Consider the following 27,393-nt stretch of genomic DNA (forward strand, 5'->3'; position numbering starts at 1 on the left):
GGAGGAGATGCGGTGGAGAGCATCGTCAACCACGTCTGAGGGGAAATTGCAGTCTTTGAAGAAGGAGGCCATCTGGGTTGTTTGATATTGGAATTGGTCCTCCTGGGAGCAGATGCAGCAGAAGCGAAGGAATTGGGAATATGGGATGGCGTTTTTACAGGGGGCACAGTGGGAGGAGGTGTAATCTAGGTAACTGTGGGAGTCGGTCGGCTTATAGTAAATGTCCGTGTTGAGTTGGTCGCCCGAGATAGAAATGGAGTGCTCCAGGAAGGGGAGGGAGGAATCTGAGACGGTCCAAGTAAATTTGAGGTCAGGGTGGAAGGTGTTAGTAAAGTGGATGAACTGTTCAACCTCCTCGTGGGAGCACGAGGTAGCGCCGATTCAGTCATCGATGTAGCGGAGGAAAAGGTGGGGGGTGGTGCCAGTGTAGCTGTGGAAGATGGACTGTTCCATCTTCGATGTGGAACAGTCCATCTTCGCCTTCACAAGGTGACAAGTGAACGTGACTCTCTGCAATTCAGAGCATTTATTTGAAGAAGGCTAGAATACAAGAGTAAGGGTGTACTGCTGAGGCTGAATAAGGGTCTGGTCAGACTACATTTGGAAATATTATGCAGTTTTGGGCCCCATATCTAAGGATGGATGCAATAGTATTGGAAGGGTTCCAGAGGAGGTTCACAAGAATGATCCAGGATGAAGGACTTGGCATATGAACAGTAGTTGAGGACTCTGGGTCTGTACCCAATGCATTCAGAAGGATTGGAGGCGGGGGAGGTTCTCATTGAGGTTTATAGAATACAGAAGGGCCTGGATAGAATGGACATGGAGATGATCTTTCCACTAGGAGAGACTAGGGCCGGAGGACACTAGACTCTTGATTCACATGTGGATCAAGGGTTTACAGGGAGAAGATTGGAGAATGGGGCTGAGAAACGTATCAGCCATGATCGAATGGTGGAGCAGAATCGATAGGCTGAATTCCCCAAGTCTGTTCCTGTATCTTACGAGCTAAGAGCAAACGTGTAACAAGTTTCTCTTTGTTCAGTGGAGAAGCTTCTGTACTCCCAGAGTTTTCTCACTGGTGTGAAACAATAAAACCCTTTCATAACAAAGTGTATCTTGGTGTCAAGTGATTCATTTGGACTCAATTATGTCAAGAGGGTGAATATTTAGTCTTCTGCCCCAAACCCTGATGCAGTTCCCCTCATGTGTTACTGATATTCCTTTTCATCCATCCAGCCCTACATGCCTGTCAGACATCACTTGCAAGGGTCCCATGATTTAAATTAAAAACAAATTATCAAGAAAAATTACTACTTGACAAAAAGAATCATTCTTTTAGGAGATTTCCACTGTAAAAACAGAAATAAAGCATTGCACTTGTATGGTGCTTTTCATTATTTGAGGATTCCACAAAGGAATTACTTTTGAAGTATAGTTATTGTTAATGTAGGAAATTTGCAAATTAAATTCCCACAAACAGTACTATGATAATTTGTAAACTGAGGGATAAATGGTTGTAAGACGAGGATAACGCACCCCCCCAAACCCCGCTCTTCAAAATAGCGCAATGGGATCGTTTAGATTAACACTAGGGAATACTGGGATAGTGCTACGGAAAAGACAGGCCTCAATTGGAATCAACATGACAAATCTGTGTTTACTAATTATCACTGGCAATAAATTATTCAACTTTCAAGTGGGAAATAAGGAAGAGGTGTCTCATGTATGGTATGAACCAAGTTGTTAATGATAAAGACAAAAGATATGAAGTTTATTTTAAGATGTTTTTATTATCAAATCATTCTATTCAGTTCAGCAGTACAAATACAATTCATTTGAATATAAAATGTCAATATTTTAACAGACAAAACAGTAAAAACAAAAATCTGATTGACTCCACAAATGATTAAAAATCAAAAAAATTGAAAATTTGAACAGAATATTTAAGCATTTATAAAATGTAGTACAGTACTATATTTGGACAACTCTAAATCCATTCACCAGAAATTAAAAACTCTTACATCAAGTATTCCAACGTAATGTCACAGTGTCATAGTATTACTAAGTTTAACGTGTTATATCTCCTAAGAACATCTACTTAAACCCCAATTGTAAACTCAGGTTAGGAAGGATCAACTTCAGTGATAGATGTAACTTTGAATACAACAACCCTTTTAAGTTAACTGTGCTCAGTTTTCATGTGTCGAATTGCTAAACTGTTAATCGTTTCTACCACCGAAAACAGTGGGCAACTCAAGTGATAGGCAATCCCTCTATATTCCTCCTGTGCGCTTAAACTGTAAGAAAAACAGCAAGTTAGTGACATACATCAGGAAAATCTCAATATACATTTGACAAGCACGGCTATAGGTCAGAGCCTCCATGAATTACCTGTAACAAAATGCAATTAGTAAATTAGTTAGTATAATCGCAGAAAAATGAGGTATTACCAAATCACAAACCACTTTCATAACAAAGTGTATCCACTCAGTGGATTCTCGACAACTACTTAAAAAAGAGCTACTTAGATGGTGCCCATGTTCTTCAGCTATTATTTTGTGAATTATCTTCAAATTTTCAAGCATAAAAGTTCAAAGTATCCGCTAGACTAACATAGCAACTTTCCTCAGCCATTAAACATAGAATGTGATGTCACTCATGTCACATGCAGCTAGATAAGAAGCTACCTCGTTATGTTAAAGTAATTACAATGGACTGCAAAAACAAATTTAAAACAGTGCTCACTATTACATGAGCAACTGTGAAACTGCCTCCCTAACAGCGAAATAGAATGGAAGAGGTCAGTGTCAAATGAAAGCCTAAACTGTAAATCAGAAAACACACATACAACAAATACAGTTTTTGTCAACGTGTGAAGACAAGCATGAAAGCATTTTCCGAAATGTACGCACACTACATTGCAGGAAGAATTGAAAATGCTAACCATACCATATCACTAAGTACCAAATAGATCTCCATAGTAGTTAAGAAATAATAATTTTAAAAAAACATTAAATTCCCTATGGATAAAAAAAATTATTGCAGGCAAAAATTATTATCCAGATAAATGCAATCTGCTCAGAATGCTGCATCTGTGAAGGGAAGGGGGGTGGGAAAGAGATAATATGTTAGAAACTTCACCTCCAACACCAGCTCATATTTCTTGTTCCCTACAAAAAGAACACAATTGTGAGCAACATTGCACACTTAAAACATTCACACAGACAATATCCATTTCCCTGCTAACCCTCAGCCCAGGCTTGGAGAAATGATACCAGGGAAATCATGTGGCTTAAAATAGCAGTTTTTGAGCGAGCAGTATTTCCTAAAATGCTCAGGAGGAGGAAAGAAAACATGGATGAAGGGAATGTGTAACTTATGTAACTGTTCTAGTCATTTGGGTTGCTGGGTGGAACAGAAGTTATTTGAAATCACAGTTACTTTAGATCGATGAGCTTCATTTTCATGCTACATATACTTTGTGACCAACTAATAAAACACAATCAATATCAAAATAAGGACAGATCTTTACAACTACACAACTCACATCACCCATTGTAACCATCAACTGCGATATTGGTAGACTATCTATTGCTATGGAAAACCATTAACCAAGACCATCAGCAATATTTTGTGAAACTACAATTAAAAAGGAACAGACAATGCTATTATTTTCTGACTGATCTGCCTAGCTATCAAACTAAGATAATCTATGAAATCAAATATTGATGTACGATATACGTCACACTCTGCTCAGCAGAAAGGATGCAACTCTGTGCACAAAGTGACAGATTAAAAAAAGTCTCTGATAAAACATTTTTAAAATGAAGTTTTTTTTTCCATGGTTGGATAACATTGATAATTTACTCAAGAATGCCAGATAGCAAATACATTCTGTAATACAGTACTATAATTTTAACCATAACTTAAAACTAAAGATGTGCCAAATACAATCTTTTTTAAAAAAAGCAACATCCTGACCTACAGGAAAGGAACTTTCAATTCAGCATCTTGCCACAGTAAGTTGAAGGTTTTAAAGCTATAGTCTTCCAGTGTAAAGTATTACAATTTACATATACAGTACTCAAACTTTAACATGCAAAATCCTCAGTCTGGGATTCAGAATTCGAATGAAAATCTTGTTTGTCTATGTAACGCTAGCCCTACAAGCAGTCAATTATCACCATTACGCAATGGAGGAAAACTTCAGCTTTCGTAAGTTTAGACACAGAGGCTGTTATTGGCAATGTATTTTTTGTGGAAAGCCTGGGCCAAGAGATACAAAGACAAAACAGCATACAAGCTGATGTTACAACACACTGATCCTTCCCAACTGTGTTCTATACAGAGCTCTAATAAAAGCTACACCAAGATTCAATGAGAATCAGTTTGTTCACAAACACTTGCAATATGATGGTCACAATTTTCAGCACCAACCTAGTCGGCAATTAAAATGTAGGTCTTACACAAAATCCTTTGGATTGAGATCTTAACCACATAGAACTGCAGCAATGCTTAATATTTAATTACCCACTGGATATTATCTAATGAAACAGTAACCAATTTAAAAGTGAAACAAATTGAAAGATGTGCACAGTCTCATCAATCTCGGATTTTAAGTAAATGTGCATTTTTTTCGTCTTTAGTGAAAGAGCACCCTATCTCATAAGAAGCAGCTCTGCACAAAAACAATTATGAACTCAGCTATTTAAAGAATAAAAAGATAAAAATGGTATTAAAAATGCCAGATATAAATATTGCACTGAAATTATATAAAAAACAAAAATGATTGTGGGAAAAAAAATCGGTTATTTCTGTAGCATTGAGGTTATAGGTATAAAAGGAGGACTGATGAACTCAAAAGCATTTGACTTGCTGTGTAGTGTTAAATACAAGTTGAACACTGGGCTGTTTAATAGCTCAACAAATATCAAACCTTTGAGCCATGGATCAATCAATTCTTAATCCTTCTCTCATATAGAAAGGTTAATAGAATTTCTATTCTAGAAGTGCAGGAAATAACACAATATAAATAAATAAGTAAAATCTGTTAAGTGAGTAAGTGAAGCCAAATTAAAAGCAAATAAAGCAACATCACAAAAATAAAGCGAGACAAACTTGAACAATGCTACACTAAAGGAACATCACAAGTGCAAAAGCAGCACCATATAATACAATACTAAACAGAATATAGCTCAGGTCTTAAAATATCACATAATTCTAATGTTAAGCAACAGCTTAAGACTAAAAGACATTACAGGGTTTTAAACTAAAAAGGGAGAAAATAGCTAGTCTTGTTCCCTTACAGTTTTACATTTTAACTCTTCAATCAGGACAGTGCCAGCTTCATTAATTTATATTTCCACGAAACTGACACTTATCTACAGGGTATTTCATCTCCTCTATAAAGCACTTTAAAATATTTACATCTATTTGAATCTAAGTGCCAAACAAGCTTATTCCCTAGACTTTCAAGTTATGTGCAGGCTTGAGTGTAATGGGTTAGAGAGGGCAGCATGACAAGTAGTGTCTAGGGTTAGTGAGAATCTTCTGTTATAAACAAGCTAGTGTTTTAACTGCAGACTTTTAAAGATTTCAGTTATGATTGCGCCAAAATTACAACTAAACATGTCCAGTCACAAGTCTATTAAACACAAATTGAATGTGTTTTAAAACAAATAACCTAAGAGTAAATAAAGGAGACAACTTTCCTTCCAGTTCACCTGCAACTATTTGTAACTAGTGTTAAAGAAAGAGCACTTTGGGAACAGACACTTTTTTGGGGGGGAAATAGGAGATTGGAGGAAGCTTTGCTAAGAGCTGTTATCATATTAATTACATACAGCATTTTAAAATTTCTCCAACAAAGTCTTGCATAGAGAATGCAGTCCGCAAAATGCCAAACATTTTAAACTGTGGTAAGCAGATGTAGTGAAAATTGGCTGAGATGATGCGTTATGAACCATCAAGTCATGACTACTTCAACTGAGGAGGAGCTGTATTCTACTTTTTAAAACTGGCATGAGAGCTCAGCTAACATGGTTTAGAACATGAAACCACAGTCCTGTCAAAGAATTAGCATGACTCAATGTTTCTCTAAAACACACCATAAAAGTCATTTGTCATGTTGCGTTGATTTACTGCTTCCACATTCAAAAAATGTAGGGTATCTGAGCACCTCAAGGCAACAACTAATTTTAGAATACTGTATGTAGATGGCATAAAAAAGGATAATTGTGTACACTGCAATCCACTTAGAAGCATGCCCCTTCAAACTGTCAAGGTGGGTTCAACAATCCTCATTGACTATTACAAGTTTACTTCCTACAATGTATAGGGCAACAAATTTAGAAGCGACATAATGGACACAAAAATGCCTAGCATCTTCAGAACATTCTAAGTAAAGCTCAACTGTAACACAGATTACAGATTTGTTTTTTTAAACCCCAGTGCATCCTACTACTCTCACAATGACTTCACTGAATGAGGGACGAAAAAAATTTGGCTCCACAGACACACAGAGGAATTTGCAAAATGTCACCCCTGAGTAAGAAGACCCATGTAAATAAACAGGAGAAAGTACATATGGAAGAACTGTGATCTTTATAAAATGTATTAATACACAGGATGTCTTGTTTCAGGTCAATAGTCATTGCATCCAACAAATTTTGAACTAAGATACATGGAAAAAAACACAAGCAACTTCAGAAATTATTAGCTAATGCACAACTTCTAAAAAGTAGATGAACACCACTGATGACTTGAAAGCATTTTGCTCTACTTACATGCTGCCATACAAATGTTTCTTTGCATTTTACATGAAACCCACTAATGTGCAGTGAAAAACTCAGATGATGGTTGCAGCACATCTTCCCCAATACGCTAAAGTTTTACCAAACACATTTTTAATGTGACATGTCCTGCCCCACCTCATCTCTCATGTGTCAACATGGCCAGTGCCATTAAAGCTTATTATTATAAACTGGTAAATACTTCTCTCTCAAAAGACTTCAGCAATGCAAGCTGCTGTTTCAATAATAGAAGACAGATAAGTATATATAAATATATATAAAACACGAGCTGCACATTGTGTTACTGGGAATATGCAGGAGTAGTAACCCATTTAGGTTTCTCAATTGAAGATGACAAATGTCAACAAAGAACTAAAATGTCTGACTCATGAATTTTATGTGCACGACATCACACAAACTCAAGTAAATGAGAAAACAAAATAATGGCCAATAACCCTTACCATTTGTAATGCATTTCAATCTATCTAAATGTGACCATGATACAATCAAACTGTTCCTCATCTTGTGAGAATTGGCACAGAAAGCTCCATTATGCCCAGGCAAAATTCTACTTCAAATGAGTGTCTGTGGCAAGCCTGATAAAACTAAAATGAAAATCTGCATGATACTTTCAATCCTTGTGCCCACTCAGGATTCAGCATCCAATATGAAAAAGAAACTTGCACATAAACTCAATTTACTCCTAGTCCTGCAACTTCTGCCTTTCATTGTCAGAAATTTCCTACTCTGTATATTCTCCTTTGTGGATCATCAGTGCTAATCCTCCTTTGCGTACAGTGCAAGAAACTGCATTTCACAGCCATAAATGAGCATTAACAGAATATGCAGATCTATTACTGATCTATTTTATGAAAGCAATTACAAATCCTCAATGAGCTGCGACATCTGAAAAAGCTGGGAAAGTTTCAACAAATCTGAAGCACATTATGCCTCAATAATTATTAGACGGTTTTATTAAATGGGGCAACACAGGGCAAACTCTTTCAAAGGATGTGTTACAATCTTACAAACATCCATGTATCTTTCTACATAAGTCGTATTTCAGTCTCTTTGACTATCAAATCCTCCATGACAGTTTTCACAGCTGTACTTGAGCTAAATACTAAAGGCTGATGAGGTCAACAAAAACTGACTTAATCCCACAATATCCTTCAGGACATTTGAGATGCAGGTGATATAACTAGCAAGACAACAATTCAAATTATTAACTCTCAATCTTTCAAGGGGAAGATGAGTATCCCTTTTTGTACAAAATTATACCATAAAATGTGCTCCGAAATACAGACAGACATAGACTTTGCTATGTAGCACATACTTGTTAAAAAACCTAAAATCGTTTTCTCTTCTCCTGTCCCCACCGCACAAGATCCCTAGCCAAAAGATGCCTTGCAAAACAACTGCACTTCTGAAGGTCTTTCAGTTTTCATTGTCATCGGCAAGAAGCAGAGGTCCATCTGCTTTGGCAGTCTGGTGTTTGAACAATTCCACCAGCAAGTCCAAGACGTGAAACTGAGCAAGTCAGCAGTCACTGCCTCTGGCAGTGAAACATTTGTTTGTATGGATGGCTGAAATTCAGCAAGTTTTATAGTTAAAAAAGTCACCAACCAACAGACAGGCGAATGAAAATGTGATTCTGGAGTTTAATGTTTCGCCATGCCTGTTAGAACTTAGCCCAGTTTAATTCAAAACGTTTCACATTGAGAAATGTACAGTATCATAGCAATGAATACCTTATGTTACAACCATGAACGAAACATTCAAAATGCCTGCAGAAAGCCCAGAAGGAGTTCTTTGTTCAGTCTCATGTTCTATAGTGTGGAACAAACCAGCTACATATTAACATGTGACAAAGTAATAGGATTTTCATTCTGTTACTGCTCTGGCAGTATTCACATAATGGCTGAATCTGACTATCTTCAATCTGTAGCTCCAAACTAATTCACACTTTTGCTTACTATTTCAATGACAAATAGCTGTATTCCAGATGATCATCAGGTATTTGAAATATTTGACCTGGAAACTGGTTGAGATTCTTTATATTTCACTCTTTAAATAATTTGATGTTCCATTGGTTGCTGAACAAAAGGAATCTGAACGTGTTTTTGTAGTCTGAATATGCAAGTAATTTTGCCTTCAAATGATGCTTTTCAGTGAAATTAATAATGCGCATCTTACTGACACAACAGAAAGAATTACTTTCATTTTTTTCATACTCCAACCTACAATAAACAGGCAAGCACCTTCACCAAAACACTGTCTTCAAGTTGCTTTCTAGTCTTGTAGTTAAGCATCTTCCAAGAGATTTAAAACAACGGACTAACTTACACTTGAAACAGTCATTAACATGCACTTCCCAATGCAAATCAGAGTTCCTTTCAGCTAACTCTTACTTTAGTAGGGCAAAGTGGTGGGCTATTTTGAAGCTAGTCAGACTATAGGTACAAAATTGTTTTAAGGGGTACACATTAAGCACTTAACTATAAACCTGCAAGGAAAGAATTCTGCAGCAACCATTATCTAATGTTATTCACCATTAAAAGTTCTCTATTACGCTTGATAAGCAGCCATTCTACTTCTACAGTGCCTACTTCAGTCACTGTTCACAGTTAAGTCATTTTTTTGTGGTATTTTGAATCCACAGAGGTGTTTTTGCAAAAGACTTTGTTCCATTTGGTGACAACAAACAATAAACATGTGGAAACAAGAGTACAAACAGAGTCTTCTTCAGAAGCATCACATCCTTCATCCCACACTGGATCTGGGCCAACTCCTTTGGTTTCACCAATTTAATAGCATACACATTGGTTAGAAATTGATCATTGTATGCTAGCTCAGCCACTTTGTTTCTTAATTTGACTTGATCTGAACTTCTGCATGAGAGCGAGGCTTTGTTTTCATTCCAAGAATAATCATTCATCCATGATCAGTGCCACATTGATATGAGACAGATCTATCATGTGCCTGTGAAATGTGCAAGGGAAAAGTAATGTGAAACATTCCAAAGATCAAGGGTTAGAAAAAGAAGCATGTAAAATTGTTTTAGTTATGTCTTCCAAGGTAATTCATGAACAGGCATGTCAAATACTGAACAAAATAGCCATGTTTATAAGAGAAGACCAAATACCATTAAAAACAGAGGTTTCATATTAATTGCTGACGGTCAAGATAAAAGATGATACAAGGAGTTAGGAAGACATGGTGCAAGGAGAATGATGACTGATAGCTCTGCACAAATGATGGAATGGAAGTCTAGCAGTAATAACTAAAACAATACAATAAATTTGATTCAGAATGTAGCAGGATGTGGCATCAGGATTTCATTAACAAGAAAGCATTTTGGGATGTAAATTGGAAGCAGTGATATGCCATGGGGCTGGTAATCTTAAATCACTGCCTAATATTCTAGATATTTGGGTTTGAATCCCACCAGGTTGGACGGTGAAATTGGAACTGAATAAAAGATCTAGATTAAAAAGCTAGCCCAATGGCATGTAGTCACTGCTGATTGTTATAAAAACCCTGACTCACTGGTGTCTTATAGGAAATGTGCCATCCTTACCTGGTCTGGCCGACATGTGACTCCAGATCCACAGCAATATGATGGATTCTGATTGCCAGGGGGCAATTAGGAATGAGCAATAAATGCTGATCTAGCCAGTGAGACCCATAACTCGCTTATAAAAAAAATTTTAGGGTGACAACAAAAGCAGGAGTCTGCCAGTCAGCCCCCCCACCAAGTCTGCTATGCCAATCAATTACGTCATGGTTAATCTGATTGTAGACTTAACCCTCAACTCACTTATAGAGCAAAAATCCAATTCTAAATTCAATGCCCCAGCTCCACTGCTTACTGGGGAGACAAGATTAACAACCTTCAAAAGAAGATATTCCTCATCTCAGTCTTAAATGTGAGATGTTTTATTGTAAACTCTCTCTAGTTATTGATTACAAAGATCCTTTCAGCAATCAGTCTGCAGGAATCTTGCATGTTTCCAACTCCAATCAATGTAAGAGAAACAGAAATTGCTGGAAAAACTCAGCAGCTCTGGCAGCACCTATGGACAGAAAGTAGAATTAACGCTTTGGGTCCAGTGACCCTTGTTCAGAACTCCTGTAAGGTTCTGGAGGAGGATCACTGGAACCCAAAATGTTAATTCTGCTTTCTCTCCAATAATGCTGCCAAACCAGCTACATTTGTCCAGCAACTTTTGATTTTATTTCTGATTTTCAACAACCATGATTCTTTTCCCCCAATTAATCTAACTTCTATCTGTTCAAATTTTCATTACAAAACAATCCCTTTACCTCAGAAATTGAACTGCTGAGCTGCTTTTAATGCAAGAAAATACCTCCTTGCGTAAAGGAATCAAAATTGTACATAGTAGGGTGAGAGGGGAAAGATTTAAAAGAGACCTGATGGGCAACCTGTTCACGCAATGGGTGGTGTGTGTATGGAATGAGCTGCCAGAGATAGTGTTGGAGGCAAGTACAATTGCAACATTTAAAAGGTATCTGGATGGGTATATGAATGGGAAGTGTTTAGTGGGATATGGACCAGATGCTGGCAAATGGAACTAGATTAGTTTGATATATCTGATCGGGATGGACGAGTTGGACTGAAGGGTCTGTTTCCGTGCAGTACATCTCTATAACTCTATAGTATTCTTAGTGTGGTCTTACTAATACCCTGTACAGTTGTAAGACTTTCCTTGTCAAACTCTATTCAACTTGCAATAAAGGCCAATATTCCATTTATTTTTCAAAATACTTGCTGTTCCCCTATATGTTAATTTTTATGATTTATGTACAAGAACATACAAATATCTGTTGCTGAGTATTCTATAGCCCCTCTCTATTTAAATACTATTCTGATTTTCTATTTTTCCTGCTGAAGTGGACAAACTTCAGAGTTTCTCATATTATTCTCCATCTATCAAAATCTCATTATAACACCATGAGCTCTTACTACGGCCAGTAACCACTCACGTGGCACCTCATTAATCCAAATGCACATCAATTGTTATTCCTTTATCAACCCCTTCAAAAGATTCTGATAAATTTTTCAAACATGATTTTCCATTCACAATCATCTTGGCCCTGCCTGATTGTATTCTAAATGGCACACAACTGTCTCCTTATTAGCTGATATGAGCCTGATGATGTTTTAAGATGTGAAGAAGTGGGAAAATATCAAAACAGAACGTAGCAAAGCCATGGAAAATTTTCCAATAAATGAGGAGCAGTTAGGTTTTAAAAATGACTTAGGGGACGAGTGAGTGCAATGTTGCATAGAATCAGTGATGGCAGAGGTCTTAGGTGAGCTCCACTTTCCAAAGCTAACTATAAGCATGTTGAAAACTTCAGGTTTGAAACAAATAAAAGTTTCCAACTAGTGCTCATGTCAACTCATGGCAAAAGCCCAATGCCAGGTTTCTTGCCAAGATCATTCATGGAACCTGTAGAATTTTAACAGGTGCAATGCATTTGCACAACACTGGTTAACTAGGAAAGACACAAAAAAACTGCTCGAAAGCCAAAGAAATGGCAAGCTATGGAGGCACATAAACATAACAAGGAGCAGGAGTAGGCCATCTGGCCCTTTGAACCTGCTCCACCATTCAATAAGATCACGGCTGATCTTTTCATGGACTTAGCTCCATTTACCCACTCTCCCACCATATCGCTTAATTCCTTTATTATTTAGGCATCATTTAGGCATGTCAGGCATCAAAATTATTATTTAAAAAAACTCTGATCTTAGCTTTAATAACATTTACTGAAGTAGCATCAACTACTTCGCTGGGCAGGGAATTCCATCGATTCACAATCCTCTGGGTAAAGAAGTTCCTTCTCAATTCAGTCCTAAATCTGCTCCCTCTAATCTTGAGGCTATTCCTTCTTGTCCTAGTTTCACCTGCTAGTGGAAACATCATTTCTACTTCTATCTTACCTGCTCCCGTCATAATTTTATATGTTTCTATAAGATCCTGTCTCATTTTTCTAAATTCCAATGAATGTAATTCCAGGCTACTCAGTCTCTCCTCATAAGCCAAACCGCCCACCCCAACTCCAGAATCAACCTAGTGAACCTCGTCTGCAGCCCTTCTAGTGCCAGTACATCCTTTCTCAAGTAAGGAGACCAAAACTACACACTACTCCAGGTGTGGTCTCACCAGCACCCTGTACAGCTGCAACATAACCTCGCTCGCGATTAAAATCAACCCCTTTCGCAATCAAGGATAAAATTTCATTTGCCTTCCTAATTACATGTTGTACCTCAAACCAACCCTCTGCGATTTATGTGCAAGGACAGCCAGGTTCCTCTGTGTAGCAGCATGCTGCAACTTTTTACCATTCAAGTAATAATCCTTTTCACTGTTACTCCTACCAAAATGGATGACTCCACATTTACTAACATTGCATTCCATCTGCCAGACCTTTGCCCAATCAAACTATCTATGTTCCTCTGCAAAGTTTCACAGCCCTCTGCACACTTTACTCTGCCACTCAATACCTTCTGCAAACTCTGACACACTACATGCGGTCCCCAACTGTAAATCATCCATAGAAATTGTGTATAAATTTTGAATAAAGGTGAGCTTAAGGGAAACCAGAGTATCTTGTAACCAGCATTTGGAGCCTCCACTTGTTCTTGGGCAATTTGTACACAAAGCAACAGGGGCAATTCAGACAATAAAATTGGTTCTGAGAGCTCTCTTAGTGTAGGCCCTGGTTACTACATTCAATGAAGTGTTCGCACAATTTAGGGTAAAGGCATAACAATGCAAAGTGACAGGGGACTAGCTCAGGGAGAGGAAGTTGAAATCCTCACTCCTGTGTTGAATTTCATGTCAGGCATCAAAATAGTACAGTGCTTAGAATTGACAGTCTGTTAAGCCTTAACACCCAGAAACAGAACAAAAGAATTGAGCAATAAAAGAAAATATTAGAGCAAGAGAGAGCGAGACAGACAGACACAGGTAATGTTTCATTCTATTAAGAAAATATTGGACTTAAAATGTCAACTTTGTTTCACTCTCCACAGATGCTGCCAGATCTGTTAAGTTTCTCCAGCACTTTTATTTCAGATCACCAGTGTGCGCAATTCTTTGCTTTTTTAAATATAAATCGAGGAACTGAGGGTGGAGAAACATTACATCCAAATGTACACACTTTATATAAATAGAAAATCTGTTTCACTTGAGTTACAATTTTGATTGCTAAACTTCATCGAATTTTACTATATGCATCTTGTGAAATTTTCCCTAAGTAAAAAAAAGGATGTTTACCTGTGGAATTTCTGCTGAAACGCTGAAGCATGTGCAGGCTCCCTGAATTTTGCAATGGCCTTTCGTTGCTCTCGCATCATCTTGAAGTCCTGCAAAAATATTTTAAAAAGGCATCAGGAAGAAGTAATGTAGGGTGTTTTTGGAAAATGGGTGGTGGAAGTAGGTTCAGTAGTAATTTTCAAAAGGAAATTGTATAAATGCTTGCAGAATTGCTAATTGGACAGCTGAACCAAAGAGCATAAGCATTATCTTCTGTACTGAATCCATATTTAATTCTATAATATGACAATTCATATTCACTTCGAAGCTAAAGGACTTCAGGACAATAAAGACAGAATCACAGAGATGCTTAGCACGGAAACAGAGCCTTCGGTCCAATTCGTCCATTTCGACCAGGTAACCTAAATTCATCTAGTCCTGTTTGCCAGCATTTGGCCCATATCACTCTAAACCCTTCCTAGTCATGAACCCATTCAGCTGCCTTTTAATTGTTGTAATTGTACCAGCCTCCACCAATTCTTTTGGCAGCTCATTCCATATATGCACCATATGAAATAGTTGACATTTAGGCCTTTTAAGTATTTCCCCTCCTACCTTAAACTACTCCCTGTAGTTTTGGACTCCCTTACTCTGGGGAAAAAGACCTTGGCTATTCACCCTATCCATACCCTTCATGATTTTATAAACCTCTAGAAGGTCACCCCAAGCCTTTGACAGACCAGAGAAAATAGCCCAGACTATTCAGGCTCTCCCTATATCTCAAATCCTCCAACCCCAGCAACACCCTTGTAACTCTTTTTGAAAGCCTTTCTAAATTTTAACCACATTCTTCCTTTAACAGGAAGACCAGAATTGAAAGCAGTATTCTGATAGTGGCCTAACCAATGTCTTGAACAGACATAACATGACATCCCAAAATTTTTATACTCAGTGAACTGACCAATAAAGGCAAGAATACCAAATGCTTTCTGCACTGCCTTGTCTACCTGTGATTCTACTTTCAAGGAACAATGAACCTGTACTCCAAGGTCTCTTTGTTTGGCAACACTCCCCAGGACACTACCATTAAGTGTAAGAGTTCTATCCTTATCAAAATGCAACATCTCTTATTTATCGAAATTAAACTTCATCTGGCACTCCTCTGCCCATAGACTCATCTAATCAAGGCCCTGTTGCTCTTCACTGTCCACTATGCCTCCAACTTTGGTGTCATCTGCAAATTTACTCACCATACATTCACATCCAAATCATTTACATAAATGACAAAAAGCAGTGGACCCAGCACTGATCCGTGTGGCACACCACTGGTCACAGGCCTCCAAGTCCAAAAAGCAGCTTTCCATCACCACAAACTGTCTCCTACCTTCAAGTCAATTTTGCATCCAAATGGCGAGCTCTCCCTGGATTCCATGTGATCTACTCTTGTGAACAAGTCTAAGCTGAACCTTATTGAACACCTTGCTGAAGTTCATACAGACAACGTCCACCGCTCTGCCCCCATCAGTTGTCTTTGCCACATCTTCAAAATACTCAATCAAATTATATGAATTCCCATGCACAAAACCATGTTGACTATCCCTAATCAGTCCTTACCCTTCCAAATGTATGTAAATCCTGTCCCTCAGAATCAGGTTTACTGGTCTATAGTCCCTGCCTTTTCCTTACCACATTTCGTAAACAATGGCACCGCATTAGTCAACCTCCAGTCTCTCCGCAGAATCACTTCCTGAGCTTCTCTCAATATTCTGGGAAACACCTGATCAGGTCCCAGAGATTCTTCCACCTCTATGCATTTTAAGAGATTCAGCATCTCTTGCTCTGTAATATGTACACTTTTCAAGATATCACTATTTATTTCTGCAAGTTCTCTACTTTCCATATGCTTCTCCACAGTAAACACTGATGCGAAATACTCGTTTAGTATCTCATCTATCTCCTGCGGTTCCACATAATCAGAAGTCATATGTCACGGTTATAGCCCAATAGGTTTATTTGAGATCACAAGCATTTGGAGCTCTGCTCCTTTGTCATGTGACTTTACTAGACAAAAGGAGCAGAGACCCCAATGTTTGTGATTTCAAATAAACCTGTTACATTACAACCTGGTGTGTGACTTCTGACTTTGTCCAACCCAATCCAACACGGGCACCTCCACATCATGGGTTCCACACACACAGACTGGTTGGTCTTTATGGGGCCCTAATCTCTCCACTATTACGTTTTTTTTTAAACCCTTGACGTATTTGTAGAATCTCTTTGGCAAACCAGGTTAGAGAGAATCCAGAGTCTTCTTTCTGCGCTCCTGACTTCCCTGAAGTATACTTATACTGCTCTTATACTCCTCTAGGGATTCAATTGATCCCAGCCATCTATACTTGACATACGCCTCCTTCTTTTTCTTGACCAGATCAGATAAGTTCTATTAAACTTGAATACACAGTTGTACTATGTACAAAGGAATACTGGTTGTTAACAACTGCACCAGCATCTAAATAAAAGGTCAACTCATCCAGTCCATTTGCTCCAAATGCAAATAAAAAAATGTAAAACATTTATTTAACCATGACAAACTCAGTCCTGTCAACTCAACAAAGTCCTGCTCACTAATTTCTAAGAATTTGTGCCAAAATTCACAGACCCTGACACAGCTATTCTGATGGAATCATATGTTAAAGATAATGCCCAAGAGGTTGTATAAGGCTCTGGTCAGACTCCATTTGGAGCACTGCCAGCAGTTTTGTGCTCCACATCTAAGGAAGGATGTGCTCGTATTGGAGGGAGCCCAGAGGAAGTTTACAAGAATGACCTTGGGATGAAGGGCTTATCATCTCCTGCAATATGTGGGGAATTAGGGTCACTTCCATGGTCTATGGTGACCATGAATGCAGGACGTGTGTTCAGGTGATGACACGAAAATTGGTGTTTTGGTAATGGGGAGGATAGCCTTAGACTGCATCTGCTACTGATCAGCTGGAAAATTGGACAAAGCAAAAGCAGATGGAACTTAATCATGATATGTGCGATGTGATGCATTTTGGGAGGTCTAATAAGGCAAAGATATACACAAACAAATGACAGGTTGCTCGCGAGTACTGAGAAACAAATGGACGTTGCTGTACTAGTCCATAGATCCCTCAAAATGTCAATGTGGGTAGACAGGATAATGAAGGCAGCATAAGGGATGCTTGCATTCATTAGCCAGAGCATAAGACATAGGAAATCTCGTTACAACTTTATGAAGGTAGTTTGGCCACAGATAGAATGCTGTGTGCAGTTCTGGTCGCCACACTTTCAGAAGAGCACGTCTGCACTGGAGAGGGTGCAGAAAAGAAAATATGCTACCTGAGGTGAAAAATCGGAGTTACGAGAAGACTCTGGAAAAGGCTGGGTTTGTTTTCCTTGGAGCAGAGGCAGCTGGGGTTGTATCTGATTGAGGTATACACAAAGGCATTGGCACAGTAGATAGTGAGAATAATTTTTGCCCATGACAGACATGTTGAAAACAAGTGGACATTAGTTTAAAGTCAGGAATAAGTGATTTGGAGGAATCACAGAATTCATACAGTCTGGAAGCAGGCCATTTGGCCCATCGCGTCCACACCAACCCTCCAAAGAGCATCCCACCCTCATCCAACCCACCGAACTTGCACAACTGTGGACTGTGGGAGGAAACTGAAGCCCTCTGAGGAAACCCATGCAGACACAGGAAGAATGTGCAAACTCCACAAAAACAGACACCCGAGGCTGGTAACAAACCAGACTCCCTGCCACGATGAGGCAGCAATGTTAACTACTGAGCCACCATGCTGAAAAGTGGGGTCCTTATGTGGCTGATGAGCCCAATCCTAGAACTGCATCTTGAACATTTGGCAGGAATTCCCAGGAGGTAGAATTGTTTCTTGGGCTTGAGATCGCTAGCATTTCTTCAAATCCTTTTCAATACATCCTCTTGCTGATGGGTGTTCGCAAAGTACTATGTCCCTTTATACAGTAGTTCCGATGACCATAATAAGAATGGATTTTATTTACTTTAGCTTTTTAATATCAAGACTCCTTTAAAGTTTATTTGCTGAATTAATACATAATTTATTGGTTATGAAAGAGAGGACTTATACACTGAATGGTAAAGTCCTAGGGAGTGTTGCTGAAAAAAAAGAGACCTTGAATGCAGGTTCATAGCTCCTTAAAAGTAGAATTACAGGTCGATAGATAGTGAAGGCAGCGTTTGGTATGCTTTCCTTTATTGGTCAGAGCACTGAGTAGAGGAGTTTGGGGGGGGGGGGGGGGGGGGGGGGGGAGGAGGAGAGGGGGTCATGTTGTGGTTGTACAGAACATTGGTTAGGCCACTTTTGGAATATTGCATGCAATTCTGGTGTCCTTCCTATCAGAAAGACGTTGTGAAACTTGAAAGGGTTCAGAAAAGATTTACAAGGATGTTGCCCGGCTTAGAGGATTTGAGCAATAGGGAGAGGTTGAATAGGCTCGGGCTGTTTTCCTGGAGCATCGGAGGCTGAGGGGTGACGTTACAGAGGTTTATAAAATCATGAGGGGATAAGATTAATAGACAAAGTCTTTTCCCTGGGGTCGGGAAGTCCAGAACTAGAGAGCATAGGTTGACGGTGAAAGGGAAAGATATAAAAGGGACCTAAGGGGCAACTTTATCATGCAAGAAGGTGGTACGTGTATGGAATGAGCTGCCAGAGAAGTGATGGAAGTTGGTACAATTGCAACATTTAAAAGGCATCTGGATATATGCCTTTTATCCAGATATGAATATGAATAGGAAGGGTTTGGAGGGACATGGGCCGGGTGCTGGCAGATGGGACTAGATTGGGTTGGGATGAATGGTCGACATGGACGAGTTGGATCGAAGGGTCTGTTTCAGTGCAGTACATCTCTAGGTCTCCAAGTTACTTGAGATAATTGATGTACTAATCTATAACTAACGCTTGCGAAATGAGTAAGTAGGGTTTGGTGCTAGTGGGGGTATTCAGCTTAACTGCAGTTACCGACATCTATGTTAAGATAACAAGGAAGTCAAGGAAACCCTGATGGTCTTCAGTGGGTGCTTTATGTGAGGTATTATAGTTTTACCTTTCTGGAGCCTGCATATTTACACATTAATTGAAAATTGCATCGGATTCTGCATCCACTGGCATACTCCACAGCAGAGAAAACAGTTTATACATCATATGCTCCACAGTGAGATAACCTAAACGCAGAACTAGACAATTGTGGGCGGCACGGTGGCACAGTGGTTAGCACTGCTGCCTCACAGCGCCAGAGACCCGGGTTCAATTCCCGCCCGGACTGTGTGGAGTTTGCACATTCTCCCCATGTCTGCGTGGATTTCCTCCAGGTGCTCCGGTTTCCTCCCACAGTCCAAAGATGTGCAGGTTAGGTGAATTGGCCATGCTATATTGGCCGTAGTATTAGGTAAGGGGTAGATGTAGGGGTCTGGGTGGGTTGTGCTTCGGCAGGGCGGTGTGGACTTGTTGGGCCGAAGGGCCTGTTTCTACACTGTAAGTAATCCAATCCAATCTAACAGAGAATGTACAGAAAGAGAAGTAGATCCTAGATCGGACAGCAGGAGATGGAATCCATAGGTCAGGGGACATGAGAGTTTTAATGTCAAAACAATATTCAGCAGCTCAACAGACAGCTGAACAACATCATAGGACAATGGAGCAAGGAAGAAACCCAAATACCAAGAAATCGGTAAAATAATACCAAAATAGTAGGAGATGAGGATTTCTTGCAATGGTATGGATAGCATTTCTGTAGGCATGACAGGAATTACAAATGATATGGTTCCTCCTTCCTGATGCCAGAGTTGACTGAAGTAGGTATTAAGGCCTTTGGAAGGCGGGAGTTTCACAGTGAAGAATTATGATCCATACTGTAACTTACAGCAAATTGAAGCACATTTCCAGTCCTGAAGAGAATTTAAATAGCACATAAAAAAGTTAATAACATCCAGATTAATACCTGTGTCACATGGTAGACATGTTACAAAGAAGAGTCGAGAAGATGATGCTGGAAAAGCACAGCTAGTCAGGAGTAGGAAAATTGACGTTTCGGGCAAAAGCCCTTAATTAGGAATGAGGTTTGTGAGACAAGGGGGCGGAGAGATAAATGGGAGGGGGTGGGGCTGGGGGAAGTTAGCTGAGAGTGCAATAGGTAGATGAAGGTGGGGATAATGGTGATAGGTCAGAGGGGATGGTGGAGCAGATAGATGGGATGGACAGGTAGGACAGGTCATGAGGGCAGTGCCAAGGTGGAAGATTAGAATTGGGATAAGGTGGGGGGGTAGTGAGGCACTCGTGAAATCCACATTGATCCTATGTGGTTAGAAGGTCCTAAGGCCGAAGATGAGGTGTTCTTCTTCCGGGTTTCGGGTAATTACGGAGTGGCAATGGAGGAAACCTGGGACCTGCACGTCCTTGGCGGAGGGGGAGTTGAAGTGTTTGGCAACGGGGCAGTGGGGTTGGTTGGTGCGGGTGTCCCGGAGATGTTCTGCAAAGCATTCTACAAGTAGGCGTCCTATCTCCCCAATGTCCAAGAGACCACATCAGGAACAACGGATACAGTAAATGACATGTGGAAGTGCAGGTAAAGCTCTGATGGATGTGGAAGGCTTCTTTGGGGCCTTGGATAGAGGTCTGGGGGGAGGTGTGGGCACAGGTTTTACAATTCCTTTGGTGGCACTGGAAGGTGCCAGGAGGAGCGGGTGTGTTGGTGGGGGGTGGGGGATCTGACAAGAGAGTTGTGGAGGGAATGGTCTTTACGGAATGTAAATAGGGGTGGGGAGGGAAATACATCTCTGCTGGTGGGGTCCATTTATAGGTGGCGGAAATGACAGAGGATGATACGATTAGTGGGGTAGAAGTTGAAGACGGGGTGGGGAGGGGGGGGCGCGTTCTGTCCTTTTTGTGGTTGGAGGGGTAGGGTTCGAGGGCACAGGTGCGGGAAGTGAATGAGATGCGCTGGAGGGCATCATCAAACACATGGGAGGGGGAATTGCAGTCTTGGAAGGTGGCGGCCATCTGGTGTGTTATGTGGTGGAACTGGTCCTCCTGGGAGCAGGTGCCGCGGAGGCAGAGGAATAGGGAATAAGGGATAGCATTTTTACATGAGGCAGGGTGGGAGAAGGTAGCTGTGAGAGTCAGTGGGTTTGTAGAAGATGCCAGTATTGAGACGGTCACAGTTGATGGAGATGGAAAGGTCCAGGAAGGGGAGGGAGATGGTTCAGGTGAACTTAAGGACGGGTGGAATGTGTTGAAGTTGATGAACTGTTCAACCTCCTTGTTGGAGCATGAGGTGGTGCCTTCCTCCCATTTATCTCTCCACCCTCTTGGCTCACAAGCCTCATTCCTGATGAAGGACTTTGGCCTGAAATGTCGATTTTCCTGCTTTTCCAGCACCACACTCTCCACTCTGATCTCCAGCGTCTGCAGTCCTCACTTTCTCCCATGTTACAGAGAAGAGCAGCGTCAATAAAATCAATGTTGCACTTATGTAGGAGGAATTTCTTCGCATTTCTGCAAACAGGGTAGGTTATTCTCAAAGGATAGCTTTTGCTCATCCAAAGCTACACCAATATCCTTAAAACATATGGTATGATTAGATTCCCTAATATGGTATGATTAGATTCCCTACAGTGTGGAATCAGGCTCTTCGGCCCAAGTCCACACTGACCATCCGAAGAGTAACCCACCCAGATCCAATCCTCTACATTTACCCGATTAATCCAACTAACACTACGGGCAATTTAGAATGGCCAATTCACCTAATCTGCAAATCTTTGGACTGTGGGAGGAAACCCACGCAGACATGGGGGGTGCATGCAAATTCCACACAGACAGTTGCCCAAGGCAGGAATTGAACCTGGGTCCCTGGTGCTGTGAGGCAGCAGTGCTAACCACTGATCCACCCCATATAGTGCAATGGACAAGTAACCAATATGCCAGGAAGGTGGGGATAGGATAATAGATAATTTTGACAAAGGGAAGCATTGCTTCATAACATCAGATTCAACTGAGCGAGACTGCGATGGGTAGTGCACCAGCTTCTTTCTACTATCATACTGAAGCAAGCAATAGGGTCTCTAGTGGTGCAATGGTGGCGTCCCTGCTGCTGGGCTATTAGTTCCCTGGTTCACTCCAACCTGTTCCACAGGTGCGTACCAATGTCCGAACAAGTTGCTGAGGAAAACATCTACAGAAACAGCCAATCACCATGTTTAATCTTTAAAAATAACCAAAAGATTTAGTCAAGACAGTCAACTTTCTCTTCCTCGTCACGGAAAAGGAAGGATAATATTGGTGCTTATGCAAAGTTAGGTTTGATGATCTTAGTTCCTGTGGCTCAGTAACCCACTGTATACACTCAAGAAGCCATCAGGGAGCTCATTAATGGACTTCCAACAAAAGAAGAGTCATACTACTCACTTTAAGCTAAAAATCCTCAGTCATCATCTTATTCAATTACCTTATTTACATATTTTATGCTGTTTTATGAACAGGGGGGTACTTTCCTGCAATTTACAGGATCCTAACCACCCACGCATCATTTCATTTAGTGCTCCGTAATTAGTACAGGCATTAGGTTTGACACTGAGCATTCATTAAATTTCCAGAATGGGGACAAAACATCGACAGCTTTCTTCTGCTGCCATTAGCATTTTAGAATTTTATTTCAATCGAACACAGTTACTTTTGAGTTAGTTAGCAGAATGATCTGGAGGCTTTTCTGTGAGAGACATCTTGACAGTAAACCTAAAGGCATATCAGAGAACATCTTGTAGGTTGTAAAATCAGCATTATACTATTTGAGACATGGCAAACAAATCATAGAATACATGTGTGATAGCTTTTGCTGACAGTTGAATTTCAAAGTTAAAATTGTTTTTTCAAAAATTGCATGAGCAACATATAATTTCACCACACAACTTCTCATTTTACAGCAAGAATATTAAGGATATTTTGTGATTGCTACTTTTTCTCTTCACCTTCTCTGGAGCTGTAACACTACATTCTAGATTCTGTTCTATTACCCTAATGTACTTATGCAAGGTTTGATTTGCCTGGTTAGCACACAAAACAATACTTTTCACTATATCATACATGAAACCACACAAAAAATACATAATTTGTAATCAAACAGTACATGGAATTCACAATGCTGAAAATGCTTCTCTATTACCAAACGTGCACTATTTGTTCCAAGAAAAATCAAAGAAATTAGATTTATCTGAATTGGTTACATTGTCGGGAAGAGATATTTTTAAAGTCCAAAGGGTATTTATTAACTACCTTACTTTCTAGACTGAAGTTATACTGAAGATGGCATGCATTGAGATCAGAAGATGCCTCATAGCATTCCTTTCTTCCTCATTAAAATATGGTGCACACAGGCAAAGTAAAAGGAGGCCAGAATGGAGAAGTTGCAAGATTTCAAGCCTTCCACAAGCAGGGCAGGATGGAGGGAACAGAGTCTTCAATGTACAGAAACAATGGCCGAACAAGGTGGTGGTTAATGGTGGAGAAGTGGGAGCCATGGTGAAAAAAAAAATCATTGCTCAGAGAAATGGAGCATAAATTCATTGCTCCAAGACAGGAGGTAATTTCACAAGTAGGAGCAAGTAAAGCCATGGAGAAATTTAGAATTAAGGGTAACCAAGAATCCACATACTTGAATTAATGACAGCAGTGGAGCTTGGACTGGAAGAATGAAGTTTAATGTGATTGAAACACAAGTTGCTGTTTAAGTTGAGGTTTAATGTGGAAGATCAGAAAGGAGAGCAGCAGAGAAGTGAAGTTTTAGGGCTACTGAAGAATCAAGTGTAACAGCAGAGATTGGATTTTTGTAGAATTGACATTTAGCCAGTAGAACAGTCTTAATTTTCCTATTTAGCAGAAGGAATTTTGAGTTTTTCAGATCATGAAACAGAGCAAATTTGTATTTTCAAAAGACTCTGATTTCCATTGTAGCAACATCACCTACCAAGTTGATCAAAGACCTACTACACTGGCCATTTTCTCATCTGCGTATTGCCCATCAGTATTACCACTTCCACATGGAGTGCCAATTTTCATACATACATGCCAATGCCCTAAGCTATACCATCGTAATCTCTGCATTGTCAAGCCATTGGACATGAAGTGGGAAATTGAAAAAAGTTTTTGTGTCAACACTCATGATCAACTCTGTCCCCTTGAATTACAAATTTCACTGCTTTCCCTAGACACTATACATATCTCAGATGATTCCAAAGCTGCACCATTCTATTCAGTGCAGAACTGATCTTCACTAATAACGCCAATACGTTTAACTTTCACTTGCCGAATTACATATGCAACACATTGCCTAAGGTCACTCTCATGCACATTCCTATGTCATAATAGCTCCCTGTTTCCTAACCAAGTAAATTTAAAATTTCCAAATGTCTCTAAGACTTCATCTCATTTCTGCAAATTCCTTATGGCTCACATTCTTTCTCACAATCTTTATCACCTGCGCTCCCTGGACCCCTCTCAACTTACATGGGAAGATAAAATTCAAAGCAAAAGTGGCTGCTACAAAACAGAATTAATAACTTGGACAAACAGAAAAGTAACAGGATAAATCCACTGCTAAGATGATAGAAAACACTTCAGGAAATATATCAACATTACAGCTCCCATACAGCATGGGCAAACATTGCTTTCATGTATTACAGGCAGTCGACTCTTGGCACTTGAACAAATTAAACAGGACTGCACAGCTTCTCCTTGAATCAATATCAAAAATCAAGCCTGCCCACATTTGAAAGAAATACTTCCATAACCTCTTTAACATGCTTCACACATATCTTGAAATTATGCTACGGCACATACAGTTAACAGATTAAAACAATTGTGTTTCCTTTCATCAATCAAACAGGATCATGAAGAATGAGCTGGACTTCTTAAGGCAGCAGTTGAAAGCCATACAAAAAGTGTTTTATGTAAAAGTCCAATCGTACAGCATGTGTTAATGAGGAAGCCATGCACAACTGTTGATGCAAAATCTGCAGGTTATCGAAAAGTTTAGAAATGCAATACCATTTGACAGCAGTTATTAAATGTTGGCTTTGTGACAAAAGCTTCCCCTTCAAGTTTGTGCAATTAAAAAACATAATTGATCATTCTGTGTGTGTGTAGTCAAGGGAATTTTTTTTGAGAAGTAACTGGAGACATAAACCTAGAAGCCTTCTCTGTTACAAACATAAATTAAAAGGTAAATTATTCACTATAAAATTCTGCAATCAGCTTCCTTTGATGAAGTTACACACAGTAAGAACTACCTAACTGGAAATTGGTGTTCCTGGCAGAAACCCAAGTAATGCTGTTCTTGCACATATTAACACATAATTAGGGTCACATTGAAGACAGGAGGATAGAAATGAAAATAGAAACTGAGTAATAGGGAAAAAAAAATAAAAAAGTGAAGTGGTTTTATCCTTTATTACATTAAAATTAAATGGTTCAGAAAGACAAATTAAATACAGGAACAAATAATTTAATACTTTAAAAAAATCAAATCACTGGGAAACAAAGAACTTCAAATTACGAATAGAACACATTCAGAGAATACCATGGATCCATACAAGTCTAAGCATAGAACAAGACTATTTGGCAAAGTGAGAGCAATCCAAAACAAATCCCTCTTTCCAAATTCTGCCCACAGCCCTGTATCATGATCTACTACAAATATCTATCAAATTTTCCCTGGTCTCTGTTTCAACTGCACCCTGTGGCGATCCATGCTATGTTCTGAAAACCCTCTAAAGAAATCTCTCCTCATTGTGACAATTTAAATTGATGACCCCTTATCACTAATGCACCAGAGGAAAGAGGCTGTCCCAACTTACCCCATTAAATCATTTCATAGTTTCAGAAACATCTATTAAATCATCTTGGCTTTTTCTAAAACATTGGAATTAGTCCCACGATCACTTTTCTCCTCATAAGTCTAATTTCCAACCCAAAACAACTTCCTAGGTGAAACTGCACTGTATGATGAATATCATTCTTTGAATCAGTGTTGTCCAATAATTAAGGCCAAGAGTTACTGATACCAACTGAGAGTTCAGATGTGGCAAGACGCATTTGCAAATAAAAATGAGTCACAGACAGCAGTATTGACCACAACTTCAGTACAGCTTAAAAATGTACTTTTGTATCTATGTTTGCTAAGATAAAGTGCAACATGCACATTTTTGCAGGTAACTAGTAAGAATTAATCAAGGAAGTGCACACAATGATAAAGTGCAACATGGGTGCAAAAAGAACTGCTTTAGTACTTTGGAACTACTGTAAATGTTATATAGAAAGACTGCTGCTCAATTGGACCAATTGGAATAAACACTCAAGGTCAGCGTTATGTAAGCTCTTTAAGACTCCACAGCAACCCTGGATGATGTCACTGAGCTGCTCCACTCTGAGCATAAACAGTGTTAGAGTTAAGATGGAAAGAGATAAACACAGCAGAAACCTGAAGTCAAGCCATCTGAATGTCTAAAACACAAGCAGATAAGTAGTAGGAGAAAATCTAGCACTAGGTAGCAGAGATCAGTTCTGAAGAGGAGTCATACTAAACTCAAAATGACAATTTCACTTCTCTCCACAGATGCTGCCAGACCTGAGTTTCTCCTGCATTGTGTTTTTGAATTCCTGCATTCTCAGCACTTTGCTTTTATTCAAGAGTTTATGATATAGACTGTCAATAATGCCACAAGAAGATCAGAGTGTGGTTACCTCTGAATACCATGTACTATAGTATTTAACTTTAGTATGTAATAAATTGTGTTACGAAGAAGCTCAACAATTTTTGACTCTGCCCTCTCATCAACCAGTCTATCTTAAACTCAAACTCATGGATATAGGTATAAGCCACACAGCAAAGGATGGATCTGGCAAGTACATCTTTTGCAAGTAAACATTCTCAGCAAATATTCTTGATTATTATTTTGCCAGATCATAGGCCAACATTTCTCACCATCTGTTATTATCTTTGAGGTGGTGGTGGTGACATGCTGTCATGAGATTCTGCACTTAAGAGTGGTTAGGTAAACTTTTAGTGCTGCTGCGGAGGGATTCCAGAATTTTGACCCAACAGCTCTGAGTTAATAGTAACGTAGTTCTAAGTCAGTTGTTAAATTTGAAAGGATGCAGAAAAATTTACAAGGGTGTCATCAGGATTGGAGGTTTTGAGCTATGAGGATAGGCTGGGTCTTTTTCCTCTGGAGCATAGGAGGTTGAGGAGTG

The 27,393-nt window shown here is 39.5% G+C and overlaps 1 protein-coding gene across 2 annotated transcripts in view; it reads right to left on the reverse strand.

Moving 5' to 3' along the window:
- Positions 1 to 1,773: 1,773 nt before the first annotated feature.
- rbm33a (RNA binding motif protein 33a) overlaps positions 1,774 to 27,393 on the reverse strand; it is a 162,425-nt gene continuing 136,805 nt past the window's right edge. For both annotated transcript variants that reach the window (XM_072576224.1, XM_072576223.1), the window contains exons 18-19: positions 14,105 to 14,193; positions 1,774 to 9,776 (exon numbers count right to left, since the gene is read on the reverse strand). In XM_072576224.1, coding sequence (XP_072432325.1) covers positions 9,725 to 9,776; positions 14,105 to 14,193 — 141 coding nt within the window. In that variant the 3' untranslated portion in view covers positions 1,774 to 9,724. The remainder of the gene's footprint in view (positions 9,777 to 14,104; positions 14,194 to 27,393) is intronic.

This window comes from Chiloscyllium punctatum, chromosome 8 (genome assembly GCF_047496795.1).
Source record: "Chiloscyllium punctatum isolate Juve2018m chromosome 8, sChiPun1.3, whole genome shotgun sequence".
NCBI classification, from domain to species: Eukaryota; Metazoa; Chordata; class Chondrichthyes; order Orectolobiformes; family Hemiscylliidae; genus Chiloscyllium; species Chiloscyllium punctatum.